General features: G+C 41.4%; 2 protein-coding genes across 2 annotated transcripts in view; one reads left to right on the forward strand and one right to left on the reverse strand.

Moving 5' to 3' along the window:
* LOC143277823 (myb/SANT-like DNA-binding domain-containing protein 4) overlaps nucleotides 1–4,723 on the reverse strand; it is a 6,031-nt gene extending 1,308 nt beyond the window's left edge. Inside the window, exon 1 of the mRNA XM_076582732.1 lies at nucleotides 1–4,723. This exon is cut by the window's left edge and continues 1,308 nt beyond it. Coding sequence (XP_076438847.1) covers nucleotides 1–71 — 71 coding nt within the window. The 5' untranslated portion in view covers nucleotides 72–4,723.
* Nucleotides 1–13,542, forward strand: part of LOC143278048 (serine/threonine-protein kinase PkaA-like) — a 27,689-nt gene extending 14,147 nt beyond the window's left edge. The window contains exon 4 of the mRNA XM_076583059.1: nucleotides 4,719–13,542. The gene's annotated coding sequence lies outside the window, so the exon portion shown is untranslated. The remainder of the gene's footprint in view (nucleotides 1–4,718) is intronic.
* Nucleotides 13,543–14,152: the final 610 nt, after the last annotated feature.

Here is a 14,152-nt window from a genome sequence, read left to right on the forward strand (position 1 = left end):
CTGGAAACTGAGAAACGCTCGTGGAGACTGAGGGTGGAAGTCGCCTCTTGCGTCGGCGCAAGATACAGCATTCCTAGAATTGGCGAGCAAATTTTAGCGTTTCCAAGAACTAACTTTAGGTTTCGGCTCACACGGCGTTTAGACCCAGACTTGAAAGTCAGACCTCCAGGCTTGACACATGAATACCAAAAACCCGGCCGCCGTAGGCCGGGCCTTGCAAGGCCGGACCTACGATATAGACCGGGCCTATATGAGGCTGCTCATATGAATCGGGCCCCTGTAGTCCATCCTTGGGCGAACGTGTCGCTGATTTCCTTCAAGGCAGCGTGCCTGGCATTTTTGTTTTTGTAGGCAGGATCCCTACAATCCCACAAACAATGAAAATGGGCCCACAAGTCAATAAAAGCACTTGTGGTAGTGGAATCGGTCTCGATGTTGGTGATGTCAGCCATTTGGTACTTGCCGGTTGCTAATTTTGTTGACCAATGAAAACACAGCAACACAAAAGTTGTCATTAACAGAGAAAGGAAAGACAGGATCGACTTAGAGGTAGAGAAAAACTAACGCATCGAGGGGGCCGAGTCGAATCGAGTACACAGAATGTAAGAATACAATATGGACAAGCCGTATGCAGCAAAGTAAGGCCAAAATGAATACGCTTTATAGCCAAAAAAAGCGTAAGATGAGACAGAGTGTAAACCTGACAAGATGGCGTGGAGAGCCTTGGCCAAAGGAATGATTCAGCGCTTAAAGCTTTTAGAGGCGTTTGATTGGCTAAGAGCAGACCGGGCAAGACGTCTCGTCTTTTCACTGTTAGCCGCACGAAATTTGGCAAAGCAGAGCAGACTGTTAGGCCTAGTTTGCATCAGTTTGACATGGTGAGTATATGTAACACCAAACTCCTCCTTTTTGTGTTTCTTGACCAATTTTAAGAAGTGCCAGGTGATGAGCCATGAGATGATCCTTTTGTGGTCGGCTTGGCTATTAACAACATGACATTATTCAGTCTGATTTGACCTTGTTGACACCATATTACAGGACCTTGTTGAACTGAATGGGAAGGAAGTGGATTGTGATGTGGTTTTCCGGGTACCATTCTTCAATATTGTGCCTCTCGTGTCAAAACTGCAGTGTACAACGTTAATGACACTGTCATAAGTGACCTTGTTGAATCAAATGGAAAGAATGAGTGTTGTGCAGGTGTCCCATCAGGAAACCATTCCTTGTCAGTTGATATCCTGCCTTTCAGGAAACCATTCCTTGACAATGATGTTCTGCCTCTAGTGTCACAGTGTGCCAGGGATGAAGAAATAGTATGCTTGTTTGCCTCTCTGGGTACCATTCCTTGACATTGATGATCTGCCTCAAGTGTCAAGAGTTGTGGTGTGCCACCTTGGTGACACCGTGATCATGTTAAATCAAACGGGAAGAAGTAAGTAGGTCCAGGTACCAGGGATGAAGGAAGTGTGTTCTTGTGTTCCTCTCGGGGTACCATTCCTTGACACCGATGATCTGCCTCAAGTGTCAAGAGTTGTGGTGTGCCACCTTGGTGACACTGTGATCATGTTAAATCAAATGGGAAGAAGTAAGTAGGTCCAGGTACCATGGATGAAGGAAGTGTGTTCTTGTGTTCCTCTCGGGGTACCATTCCTTGACACCGATGATCTGCCTCAAGTGTCAGAGTTGTGGTGTGCCACCTTGGTGACACCGTGATCTTGTTAATCAATCTTTTACCATATTTTGGTGTTTTCTTGGACGTGTTTTAAGAACTGACAGGTGATCAGTCCTGAAATGGCTTCTTTGTAGTCGGCTGGGCTATAAGGAATATGATTTGTTTTGATTTGAGAATCCGAGAATCTAACAGACAACATGATTTGATTTGATTCTCACTGTTTCTGTCTTACAATACTTATTCTGATTCCTCCAAATCCATTGTGGATGGTGATGACGTCAAAAGGGACGCGGTTGAACCGGATTGGAGAAAGAAAGTGTGTAAGCGAGTGTGTCTTTGTGGGAAACATTCCTTGACATTCTTCATCCAGTGTCAAGGCTGCTGGTGGAGGTCGGGTGACATCATCCTTTAAAACGTTAAATGTTGACTCTCTGTCCTGGAGCTTTGGCACAGTATACACGCAAGTATGGAGCAGGAAAACTTCAGGGTTGAAAGAAAAAGGAGATTCACTTTGTTGTCCAGGTATTTCATAAACTCCAGTTCTGATAGAACCATGATTATGTCTTTCTGTTCTTTGGCCAAGGAAGTGAGAGGGACCAGGTGTGGAGTTGACAGTCTCTCAAAGGTTGTACAGAAGAACTGCTGGCAAGGGCATGAGAGGTATCATGACCAGACAAAACCTGTTGATTTGATTCTCCCCCACACAGCCCCCTGTATTTAAATGCTGATACACCATTCTCCATCCACAAATTTCTTATGGACAGGGATGGTGGTGGTGACGCTGGACAGAGGGTGTGAAGATCGTGAGGCCTGAAAGGTGGAGGTGGATTGTCCTGTACAGGGACAGGCCTCCCAGCCACTGTTACAAGTCCAGCCACACACACTCTCTCTCTCTCTCTCTCTGTCTCTCTCTGTCTCTCTCTCCCTTTCACACATATGCTCCGTCTGTCTTGCTCTCTCTGTCTCTTTTGTCATGCAGTTGCCTTTTCTTCTTTTTTCTTCTTTTTGTGTGTGTGTTTGTGTGTAAAATAAATGGTTTGAACTGTACACGGATTGTGTGTAATGTGAGTGAACTGGTTCATTTACCGCTGTTTTCATCAAACATTTCACCCCCAATTAATCCAGTGCTGGATCCAACTCAGCAGTTTCCTCTTTCTGTTCCAGTCGGAATGAATGGTAAAAGACCTGGTGCAAGCTTGTGCCACGCCCCCCTCAAAAACATCTAGGACCAGTCATGCGGCAGTTGTGTTTGGACATGGATGTTACGTCTGTCAAAATTGTTTGCGAAAAGTGAACTGGGTCATTTCCCATTGTTTTAATCAATCTTTTACCGTATTTTGATGTTTTCTTTGATATGTTTACTTGTTTGACGTGTACTACTTTATCATATGTTTGTAAACTGTTTCTATAACATGAAAAAATGACACAAAAGAGAAAAAAAAAAGGGGTTTGGTGGTGTGGGAGGGAGTAGGTGGCATGTCTTCCTCAGTTTGTCATGTTCAGGAACAGACCATGTTCTGCATTGTAACTTCAAAACCAGAAGAAAACGCAAACATTGCAGAAATACTCCCATCTTCTGGCTTACGTGGCCACACATATGTGTTGTTGGCAACTGTACATTTGTGTGGAAAGTTCACCTTAGCCTGGTCTGGTCTAAAAATTTCAGACACTTCCGACATGAAAATCATTGTCATTGAAGACAGCCATATTTTCTCCAATCCTGGTGAAAACAAAATCCTTAAAAGTGTTTTCCTCTTCAGCTGTGTTGCTGGATTCTGAAGACAGGTCATGGTCTGTATCAACATCCATTGGCTCTGAAAAAAAAAAAAATCATTTGATCTGATACAGATTGTTTACAAGTTCACAAAACACAATGGAGGCTAAATCACTAAATGTTTAAATATTGGTTTATGATGTGATGTACCCGAAGATGGTTCAGTGTGTGCTGCCCAGAATGCATGCATGTATACATATACTGAATGCATCAGCAAGTGCATCAATTCGTTGATTCATGTTCTGTGTGTGTGTGTGTGTGTGTATGTGTAATTATAAGCTATGCATTGTTTGTATTTTGGGTTTTTTTTTCCTCATGTAGCTTTGGTATTTGCATAAAAGAACAGGTTTATATAATATTGCTGCATGCCATAGAAGAAAAAAAGAGGAGTAAAACCTGTCAAGGCTCTTCTTCTCTGTGGACAATTATATTGATATTTGCAATTGTCACTAAAACTGGGATTTTATTCCCCTATTAGTATTAATGAAAGCTAGTTTCTATTACTTATTTCTTATTTAACATTTGTTACATGTGTTAATGTTTGTTATCAAAAGGCATTGCATTAAATCATTTATGGTGTGAAACCTGCATGTACAGCAAAGACACTGGGTATGAAATGCTTTGCACAATATTCATCATTCTGTCCCTCAGTGTTAGCACAAAAGCACACACACACACACACACACACACACACACACACACACACACACACAGAGCGGATGTGTTGCTGCATTAGTGCATGTACACTTCATGTGCGTGTGTGTGTTAAAACTATGAGAGAGGAATGAGAGAGAGTGTATTGACAAATGTAAGCAAAGAGCTTGATGATGTGAAACAATTATGTACAATGGCCTTTGATCCCACCTCTCTCTGCTCAAATTGTGAGATAGATCAGTATATTCCATTAATGTTGGTATTTATTTCTGAACTAGGTTAACAATAATTAATAACAAACCAATCTCAATAATTATGTTAACCTAGATAACTTCTAGGTCACGAGAGCAGAGGCATGTGTGCAGTACGGAGAAGGAAAACCTCAGGGTTGAAAGAAAAAGGGGATTCACTTTGTTGTCCAGGTATTTCATAAACTCCAGTTCTGACATAATCATCATCGTATCTTTCTTGCTTAAAGCGGTGACTCAGTTTTTGTTGTAATTTGTTTACCCTTGACTTGAAGTAGATATTAATTTGGTGATGGCCTTAGTGGTCAGCGAGGCTCTAAGGACCATAATTTGATGATTTGATTTGATTTTTATTGTTTCTGTCTTACAGTACTTATTCTCCCTCCTCCTACTTTATCATCATGGATGGTGATGACGTCAAAAGGGACCCGGTTGAATCGGATTGGAGAGATAAAGTGTGTAAGTGAGTGTGTCTTTGTGGGAAACATTCCTTGACATTCTTCATCCAGTGTCAAGGCTGCTGGTGGAGGTCGGGTGACATCATCCTTTAAAACGTTAAATGTTGACTCTCTATCCTGGAGCTTTGGCACAGTATACACGTAAGTATGGAGCAGGAAAACTTCAGGGTTGAAAGATAAAGGGGATTCACTTTGTTTCCAGGTATTTCATGAACTCCAGTTCTGATAGCACCATGATAATGTCTTTCTGTTCTTTGGCCAAGGAAGTGAGAGGGTCAACCAGGTGTGGAGTTGACAGTCTCTCAAAGGTTGTACAGAAGAACTGCTGGCAAGGGCATGAGAGGTATCATGACCAGACAAAAGCTGTTGATTTGATTCGACAGGTTTTAAGAACTGACAGGTTATCAGCCCTGATATGGCCCTTTGTGGTCAGCTGGGCTGTAAACTACATGATTTGATTTCATTCGTCATGTGTCTGTGTCACAGTATGAATTCTGTTTCCTCCAAGCCCATAATTATGGATGGTGATGATGCCATGTGGCACTCTGTTGAAATGGATTGGTGGAAGAAAGTTTTGGAAACCAGTGTACGCCTTGCTGCTAGCGGAGATGGAACGCTGAGGGACTTCTTGAAAGAAGTGAACATTTTTAATCAGATGTTAAGGTTTTAAAACTTTGAGTGCAAAGCTTAAAGCGGTGACTAGTTTTTGTTGTAATTTGTTTACCCTTGACTTGAAGTAGATATTAATTTGGTGATGGCCTTAGTGGTCAGCGAGGCTCTAAGCACCATAATTTGATGATTTGATTTGATTTTTATTGTTTCTGTCTTACAGTACTTATTCTCCCTCCTCCTACTTTATCATCATGGATGGTGATGACGTCAAAAGGGACCCGGTTGAATCGGATTGGAGAGATAAAGTGTGTAAGTGAGTGTGTCTTTGTGGGAAACATTCCTTGACATTCTTCATCCAGTGTCAAGGCTGCTGGTGGAGGTCGGGTGACATCATCCTTTAAAACGTTAAATGTTGACTCTCTATCCTGGAGCTTTGGCACAGTATACACGTAAGTATGGAGCAGGAAAACTTCAGGGTTGAAAGATAAAGGGGATTCACTTTGTTTCCAGGTATTTCATGAACTCCAGTTCTGATAGAATCATAATAATGTCTTTCTGTTCTTTGGCCAAGGAAGTGAGAGGGTCAACCAGGTGTGGAGTTGACAGTCTCTCAAAGGTTGTACAGAAGAACTGCTGGCAAGGGCATGAGAGGTATCATGACCAGACAAAAGCTGTTGATTTGATTCAACTGGTTTTAAGAACTGACAGGTTATCAGCCCTGATATGGCCCTTTGTGGTCAGCTGGGCTGTAAACTACATGATTTGATTTCATTCATCATGTGTCTGTGTCACAGTATGAATTCTGTTTCCTCCAAGCCCATAATTATGGATGGTGATGATGCCATATGGCACTCTGTTGAAATGGATTGGTGGAAGAAAGTTTTGGAAACCAGTGTACGCCTTGCTGCTAGTGGAGATGGAACGCTGAGGGACTTCTTGAAAGAAGTGAACATTTTTAATCAGATGTTAAGGTTTTAAAACTTTGAGTACAAAGCTTAAAGCGGTGACTAGTTTTTGTTGTAATTTGTTTACCCTTCACTTGAAGTAGATATTAATTTGGTGATGGACTTAGTGGTCAGCGAGGCTCTAAGCACCATAATTTGATGATTTGATTTGATTTTTATTGTTTCTGTCTTACAATACTTCTTCTCCTTCCTCCTACTTTATCATCATGGATGGTGATGACGTCAAAAGTGACTCGGTTAAACCGGATTGGAGAAAGAAAGTGTGTAAGCGAGTGTGTCTTTGTGGGAAACATTCCTTGACATTCTTCATCCAGTGTCAAGGCTGCTGGTGGAGGTCAGGTGACATCATCCTTTAAAACGTTAAATGTTGACTCTCTGTCCTGGAGCTTTGGCACAGTATACACGTAAGTATGGAGCAGGAAAACTTCAGGATTGAAAGAAAAAGGGAATTCATTTTGTTTCCAGGTATTTCATGAACTCCAGTTCTGATAGAACCATGATTACGTCTTTCTGTTCTTTGGCCAAGGAAGTGAGAGGATCAACCAGGTGTGGAGTTGACAGTCTCTCAAAGGTTGTACAGAAGAACTGCTGGCAAGGGCATGAGAGGTATCATGACCAGACAAAAGCTGTTGATTTGATTCAACTGGTTTTAAGAACTGACAGGTTATCAGCCCTGATGTGGCCCTTTGTGGTCAGCTGGGCTGTAAACTACATGATTTGATTTCATTCGTCATGTGTCTGTCTCACAGTATGAATTCTGTTTCCTCCAAGCCCATAATTATGGATGGTGATGATGCCATGTGGCACTCTGTTGAAATGGATTGGTGGAAAAAAGTTTGGATACCAGTGTACGCCTTGCTGCTAGCGGAGATGGAACGCTGAGGGACTTCTTGAAAGAAGTGAACATTTTTAATCAGATGTTAAGGTTTTAAAACTTTGAGTGCAAAGCTTAAAGCGGTGACTAGTTTTTGTTGTAATTTGTTTACCCTTGACTTGAAGTAGATATTAATTTGGTGATGGCCTTAGTGGTCAGTGAGGCTCTAAGCACCGTAATTTGATGATTTGATTTGATTTTTATTGTTTCTGTCTTACAATACTTCTTCTCCTTCCTCCTACTTTATCATCATGGATGGTGATGACGTCAAAAGGGACCCGGTTGAACCGGATTGGAGAGATAAAGTGTGTAAGGGAGTGTGTCTTTGTGGGAAACATTCCTTGACATTCTTCATCCAGTGTCAAGGCTGCTGGCGGAGGTCGGGTGACATCATCCTTTAAAACGTTAAATGTTGACTCTCTGTCCTGGAGCTTTGGCACAGTATACACGTAAGTATGGAGCAGGAAAACTTCAGGGTTGAAAGATAAAGGGGATTCACTTTGTTTCCAGGTATTTCATGAACTCCAGTTCTGATAGCACCATAATAATGTCTTTCTGTTCTTTGGCCAAGGAAGTGAGAGGGTCAGCCAGGTGTGGAGTTGACAGTCTCTCAAAGGTTGTACAGAAGAACTGCTGGCAAGGGCATGAGAGGTATCATGACCAGACAAAAGCTGTTGATTTGATTCGACAGGTTTTAAGAACTGACAGGTTATCAGCCCTGATGTGGCCCTTTGTGGTCAGCTGGGCTGTAAACTACATGATTTGATTTCATTCATCATGTGTCTGTGTCACAGTATGAATTCTGTTTCCTCCAAGCCCATAATTATGGATGGTGATGATGCCATATGGCACTCTGTTGAAATGGATTGGTGGAAGAAAGTTTTGGAAACCAGTGTACGCCTTGCTGCTAGCGGAGATGGAACGCTGAGGGACTTCTTGAAAGAAGTGAACATTTTTAATCAGATTTGAAGGTTTTAAACAATGGAAGGTTTTAAAACTTTGAGTGCAAAGCTTAAAGCGATGACTAGTTTTTGTTGTAATTTGTTTACCCTTGACTTGAAGTAGATATTAATGTGGTGATGGCCTTGAGATGGCCTTAGTGGTCAGTGAGGCTCTAAGCACCATAATTTGATGATTTGATTTGATTCTTATTGTTTCTGTCTTACAATACTTATTCTCCTTCCTCCTACTTTATCATCATGGATGGTGATGACGTCGAAAGGGACCCGGTTAAACCGGATTGGAGAAAGAAAGTGTGTAAGCGAGTGTGTCTTTGTGGGAAACATTCCTTGACATTCTTCATCCAGTGTCAAGGCTGCTGGTGGAGGTCGGGTGACATCATCCTTTAAAACGTTAAATGTTGACTCTCTGTCCTGGAGCTTTGGCACAGTATACACGTAAGTATGGAGCAGGAAAACTTCAGGGTTGAAAGATAAAGGGGATTCACTTTGTTTCCAGGTATTTCATGAACTCCAGTTCGGATAGAACCATGATTACGTCTTTCTGTTCTTTGGCCAAGGAAGTGAGAGGGTCAACCAGGTGTGGAGTTGACAGTCTCTCAAAGGTTGTACAGAAGAACTGCTGGCAAGGGCATGAGAGGTATCACGACCAGACAAAAGCTGTTGATTTGATTCGACTGGTTTTAAGAACTGACAGGTTATCAGCCCTGAATGGCCCTTCGTGGTCAGCTGGGCTGTAAACTACATGATTTGATTTCATTCGTCATGTGTCTGTCTCACAGTATTAATTCTGTTTCCTCCAAGCCCATAATTATGGATGGTGATGATGCCATATGGCACTCTGTTGAAATGGATTGGTGGAAGAAAGTTTGGAAACCAGTGTACACCTTGCTGCTAGCGGAGATGGAACGCTGATGGACTTCTTGAAAGAAGTGAACATTTTAAATCAGATTTGAAGGTTTTAAACAATGGAAGGTTTTTAAACTTTGAGTGCAAAGCTTAAAGCGATGACTAGTTTTTGTTGTAATTTGTTTACCCTTGACTTGAAGTGGATATTAATGTGGTGATGGCCTTGAGATGGCCTTAGTGGTCAGCGAGGCTCTAAGCACCATAATTTGATGATTTGATTTGATTCTTATTGTTTCTGTCTTACAATACTTATTCTCCTTCCTCCTACTTTATCATCATGGATGGTGATGACGTTGAAAGGGACCCGGTTGAATCAGATTGGAGAGAGAAAGTGTGTAAGGGAGTGTGTCTTTGTGGGAAACATTCCTTGACATTCTTCATCCAGTGTCAAGGCTGCTGGTGGAGGTCGGGTGACATCATCCTTTAAAACGTTAAATGTTGACTCTCTGTCCTGGAGCTTTGGCACAGTATACACGTAAGTATGGAGCAGGAAAACTTCAGGGTTGAAAGAAAAAGGGGATTCACTTTGTTTCCAGGTATTTCATGAACTCCAGTTCTGATAGAATCATAATAATGTCTTTCTGTTCTTTGGCCAAGGAAGTGAGAGGGTCAGCCAGGTATGGGGTTGACAGTCTCTCAAAGGTTGTACAGAAGAACTGCTGGCAAGGGCATGAGAGGTATCATGACCAGACAAAAGCTGTTGATTTGATTCGACAGGTTTTAAGAACTGACAGGTTATCAGCCCTGATATGGCCCTTTGTGGTCAGCTGGGCTGTGAACTACATGATTTGATTTCATTCGTCATGTGTCTGTGTCACAGTATGAATTCTGTTTCCTCCAAACCCATAATTATGGATGGTGATGATGCCATGTGGCACTCTGTTGAAATGGATTGGTGGAAGAAAGTTTGGAAACCAGTGTACGCCTTGCTGCTAGCGGAGATGGAACGCTGATGGACTTCTTGAAAGAAGTGAACATTTTAAATCAGATTTGAAGGTTTTAAACAATGGAAGGTTTTTAAACTTTGAGTGCAAAGCTTAAAGCGGTGACTAGTTTTTGTTGTAATTTGTTTACCCTTGACTTGAAGTAGATATTAATGTGGTGATGGCCTTGAGGTGGCCTTAGTGGTTAGTGAGGCTCTAAGCACCATAATTTGATGATTTGATTTGATTCTTATTGTTTCTGTCTTACAATACTTATTCTCCTTCCTCCTACTTTATCATCATGGATGGTGATGACGTTGAAAGGGACCCGGTTGAATCAGATTGGAGAGAGAAAGTGTGTAAGGGAGTGTGTCTTTGTGGGAAACATTCCTTGACATTCTTCATCCAGTGTCAAGGCTGCTGGTGGAGGTCGGGTGACATCATCCTTTAAAACGTTAAATGTTGACTCTCTGTCCTGGAGCTTTGGCACAGTATACACGTAAGTATGGAGCCGGAAAACTTCCAGGTTGAAAGAAAAAGGGATTCACTTTGTTTCCAGGTATTTCATAAACTCCAGTTCTGATAGAACCATGATTATGTCTTTCTGTTCTTTGGCCAAGGAAGTGAGAGGGTCAACCAGGTGTGGAGTTGACAGTCTCTCAAAGGTTGTACAGAAGAACTGCTGGCAAGGGCATGAGAGGTATCACGACCAGACAAAAGCTGTTGATTTGATTCGACTGGTTTTAAGAACTGACAGGTTATCAGCCCTTATGTGGCCCTTTGTGGTCAGCTGGGCTGTAAACTACATGATTTGATTTCATTCGTCATGTGTCTGTCTCACAGTATGAATTCTGTTTCCTCCAAGCCCATAATTATGGATGGTGATGATGCCATATGGCACTCTGTTGAAATGGATTGGTGGAAGAAAGTTTGGAAACCAGTGTACGCCTTGCTGCTAGCGGAGATGGAACGCTGATGGACTTCTTGAAAGAAGTGAACATTTTTAATCAGATTTGAAGGTTTTAAACAATGGAATGTTTTTAAACTTTGAGTGCAAAGCTTAAAGCGGTGACTAGTTTTTGTTGTAATTTGTTTACCCTTGACTTGAAGTAGATATTAATGTGGTGATGGCCTTGAGATGGCCTTAGTGGTCAGTGAGGCTCTAAGCACCATAATTTGATGATTTGATTTGATTCTTATTGTTTCTGTCTTACAATACTTATTCTCCTTCCTCCTACTTTATCATCATGGATGGTGATGACGTCGAAAGGGACCCGGTTGAACCGGATTGGAGAAAGAAAGTGTGTAAGCGAGTGTGTCTTTGTGGGAAACATTCCTTGACATTCTTCATCCAGTGTCAAGGCTGCTGGTGGAGGTCGGGTGACATCATCCTTTAAAACGTTAAATGTTGACTCTCTGTCCTGGAGCTTTGGCACAGTATACACGTAAGTATGGAGCAGGAAAACTTCAGGGTTGAAAGATAAAGGGGATTCACTTTGTTTCCAGGTATTTCATGAACTCCAGTTCAGACAGAACCATGATTACGTCTTTCTGTTCTTTGGCCAAGGAAGTGAGAGGGTCAACCAGGTGTGGAGTTGACAGTCTCTCAAAGGTTGTACAGAAGAACTGCTGGCAAGGGCATGAGAGGTATCATGACCAGACAAAAGCTGTTGATTTGATTCGACAGGTTTTAAGAACTGACAGGTTATCATCCCTGATATGGCCCTTTGTGGTCAGCTGGGCTGTAAACTACATGATTTGATTTCATTCGTCATGTGTCTGTCTCACAGTATTAAGGCATCTTGGTTTACCCACTAAATCTCAACCAATCTGTTTCAAATTTGGTCTGTATTTAGTTTAAGTTTTACTGTTTGCATATCTGAAATCAGCTTAAGATTTTGTCATATCTTCACATTGTAAATAGGGTTTGAATTTTGTGAAAAGTAGTGTGAACGGAAAAACGGTTCTATCAGGGTTTCCCTGATAAGAACTAAACATGCTATTTGTATGAAATTTCACAGAAACACTGTTAGATGAACAGGGAACAATGTGTTTGCAGGAAAAAAAAAGTCATTGAAAAAAGTCAATGTTGTTTTGGTCTTCAAAATTATGTGAAAAACTGGAAAAATAAAAATTCATTTATAAGGCCTAAATTACCAAAAGCTCCCAACAAAATGTGTAATAAACATATACTGAAATTTTGAGCTCAGTCTGATGAATAGTTGTTTTTTTTTATAGATATTTTGGAAATGGTGAACATAAATGGCGAAAATTGCGTTTTGAGAAAATGGGCTTTAAAGTTTTCATTTTGACTGCATCCTAATTAAGTATGTATTAAAGTACTTAAGATGACTTTTTTCCATCATGTGGTGCATGCTTGAATAGTTTCTGACTCACTGTACTACTCATGGGCCCGTGCCTGGTAATACTCCTCAGTTTTTTCACCCACCTGGTCTGCAGCAGTCAGCGCTTTATGTCGTCGAGCAAACTTCATCACAGCACTTGCCTGTATTTGTCCTGATGCAACTCTTTTTCTGTCCAGCTGAGCAAAGCACTGCTTAGTCCACACTCCGGGCTCTGTTCCAAGGGAGTGAGAAATGCCCAGCCTGCCTAACTCTGCATCATTATACACAATGGTGGCATCTGCAACTGCCCCCTTCGGGGGTGAAGAACAGAAAGGAGGAGTCTGTGCTGTGCAGACTGCGTGCGTGGCACACTTTTTTTTTTTTTTACTCATTCTTACTTGTTGAAGGGGGAAGAGGCCCCTCGATGTATTCCCCGTGATGAGCCTCTCACCGTGAAACGCGTGCTCCTTGACTGTTGGGATCTGCATGACGTTAGGCACAGACATTACACGGCGGTTTCTTTGAAGACTTTGTTTCGTGATGTCCCTCCATGGGCACTGATGGACTTCTTAAAAGAAGTGAACATTTTTAACCAGATTTGAAGGTTTTAAACTATGGAAGTTTTTTTTTTTAAACTTTGGAGTGGAAAGTTTGAAGTGGTGACTCGTTTTAATTGTTTGTTTTTTTATCCTTGTAGTAGTTATTAATGCGGCGATAGCCTTGAGATGGCCTTAGTGGTTGGCGAGGCTCAAAGCACCATAATTTCATTTCATTTCATTTCAAGCACCATAATTTCAGTTCATTTCAGATGGGAATGTTTGAACAATGGGCAGGCCTAACATGCTGACACCTCTCTTACAGACACACACACACACACACACACACATTGATTATTCTTAGTTTGGTTGGCTGTGCGGTTACTAGTATGGTAACTTTTTTGATTTAGCAGATGTCGTTGAATTCAGTTTTAGATTTCACTAGTCACTTAGGTCCATTTTTATCTTCTTTTTATTTAACTTTTGAAAGTATTTGTTGATTGAAATGATCATGTAGAATGTTTTTGTTTGGTTTTTTTAAATAAATGCATTTGTGTCCAAGTGGTGAAACTTACCCCTGTAAAGAAAATAATAAAAATCCAGTAAAGTGCAATCAGAATTATTGTTTCCTCAGTTTGTGGGGAGAGAGAGAGAGAGAGAGAAAGTGTGTGTGTATATGTGTGTGTGAGAGGGTTTGTGTGTGTGTGTGTGAGAGAGAGTGTGTGTGTGTGTGTGTGAGAGAGAGTGTGTGTATGTGTGTGAGAGAGAGAGTGTGTGTGTGTGTGTGAGAGAGAGAGTGTGTGTATGTGTGTGAGAGAGAGGTTTTGTGTGAGAGAGAGAGAGAGAGAGTGTGTGTGTGAGAGAGAGAGAGAGTGTGTGTGCGTGTGTGAGAGAGAGAGAGAGAGTGTGTGTGTATGTGTGTGTTCAAGCAGCCTGTGTTAGTGCTGTATTGGTGTTCTACATTTTCATCATCCTTTCTTTCAATCAGATACACACACACCTTCTAACAGTTTCCCCGTCATTTATTACACAGTCAACTTGAACACAGAAAGCTTGACATTGTCATCCCATTTCCAACAAACAAAAGTTGCCCAACACCCACAACATGTCTGCTTGTTGTTGTTGTTGTTTTTTTTAACAAGAACTCACATTCTCACAGTATTTTTCATTCTTCTTATTTTATTCTCAACTTCTTTCACACACATTGTGTAATTTTACTCTTT

Source organism: Babylonia areolata, chromosome 35, assembly GCF_041734735.1.
Source record: "Babylonia areolata isolate BAREFJ2019XMU chromosome 35, ASM4173473v1, whole genome shotgun sequence".
NCBI classification, from domain to species: Eukaryota; Metazoa; Mollusca; class Gastropoda; order Neogastropoda; family Buccinidae; genus Babylonia; species Babylonia areolata.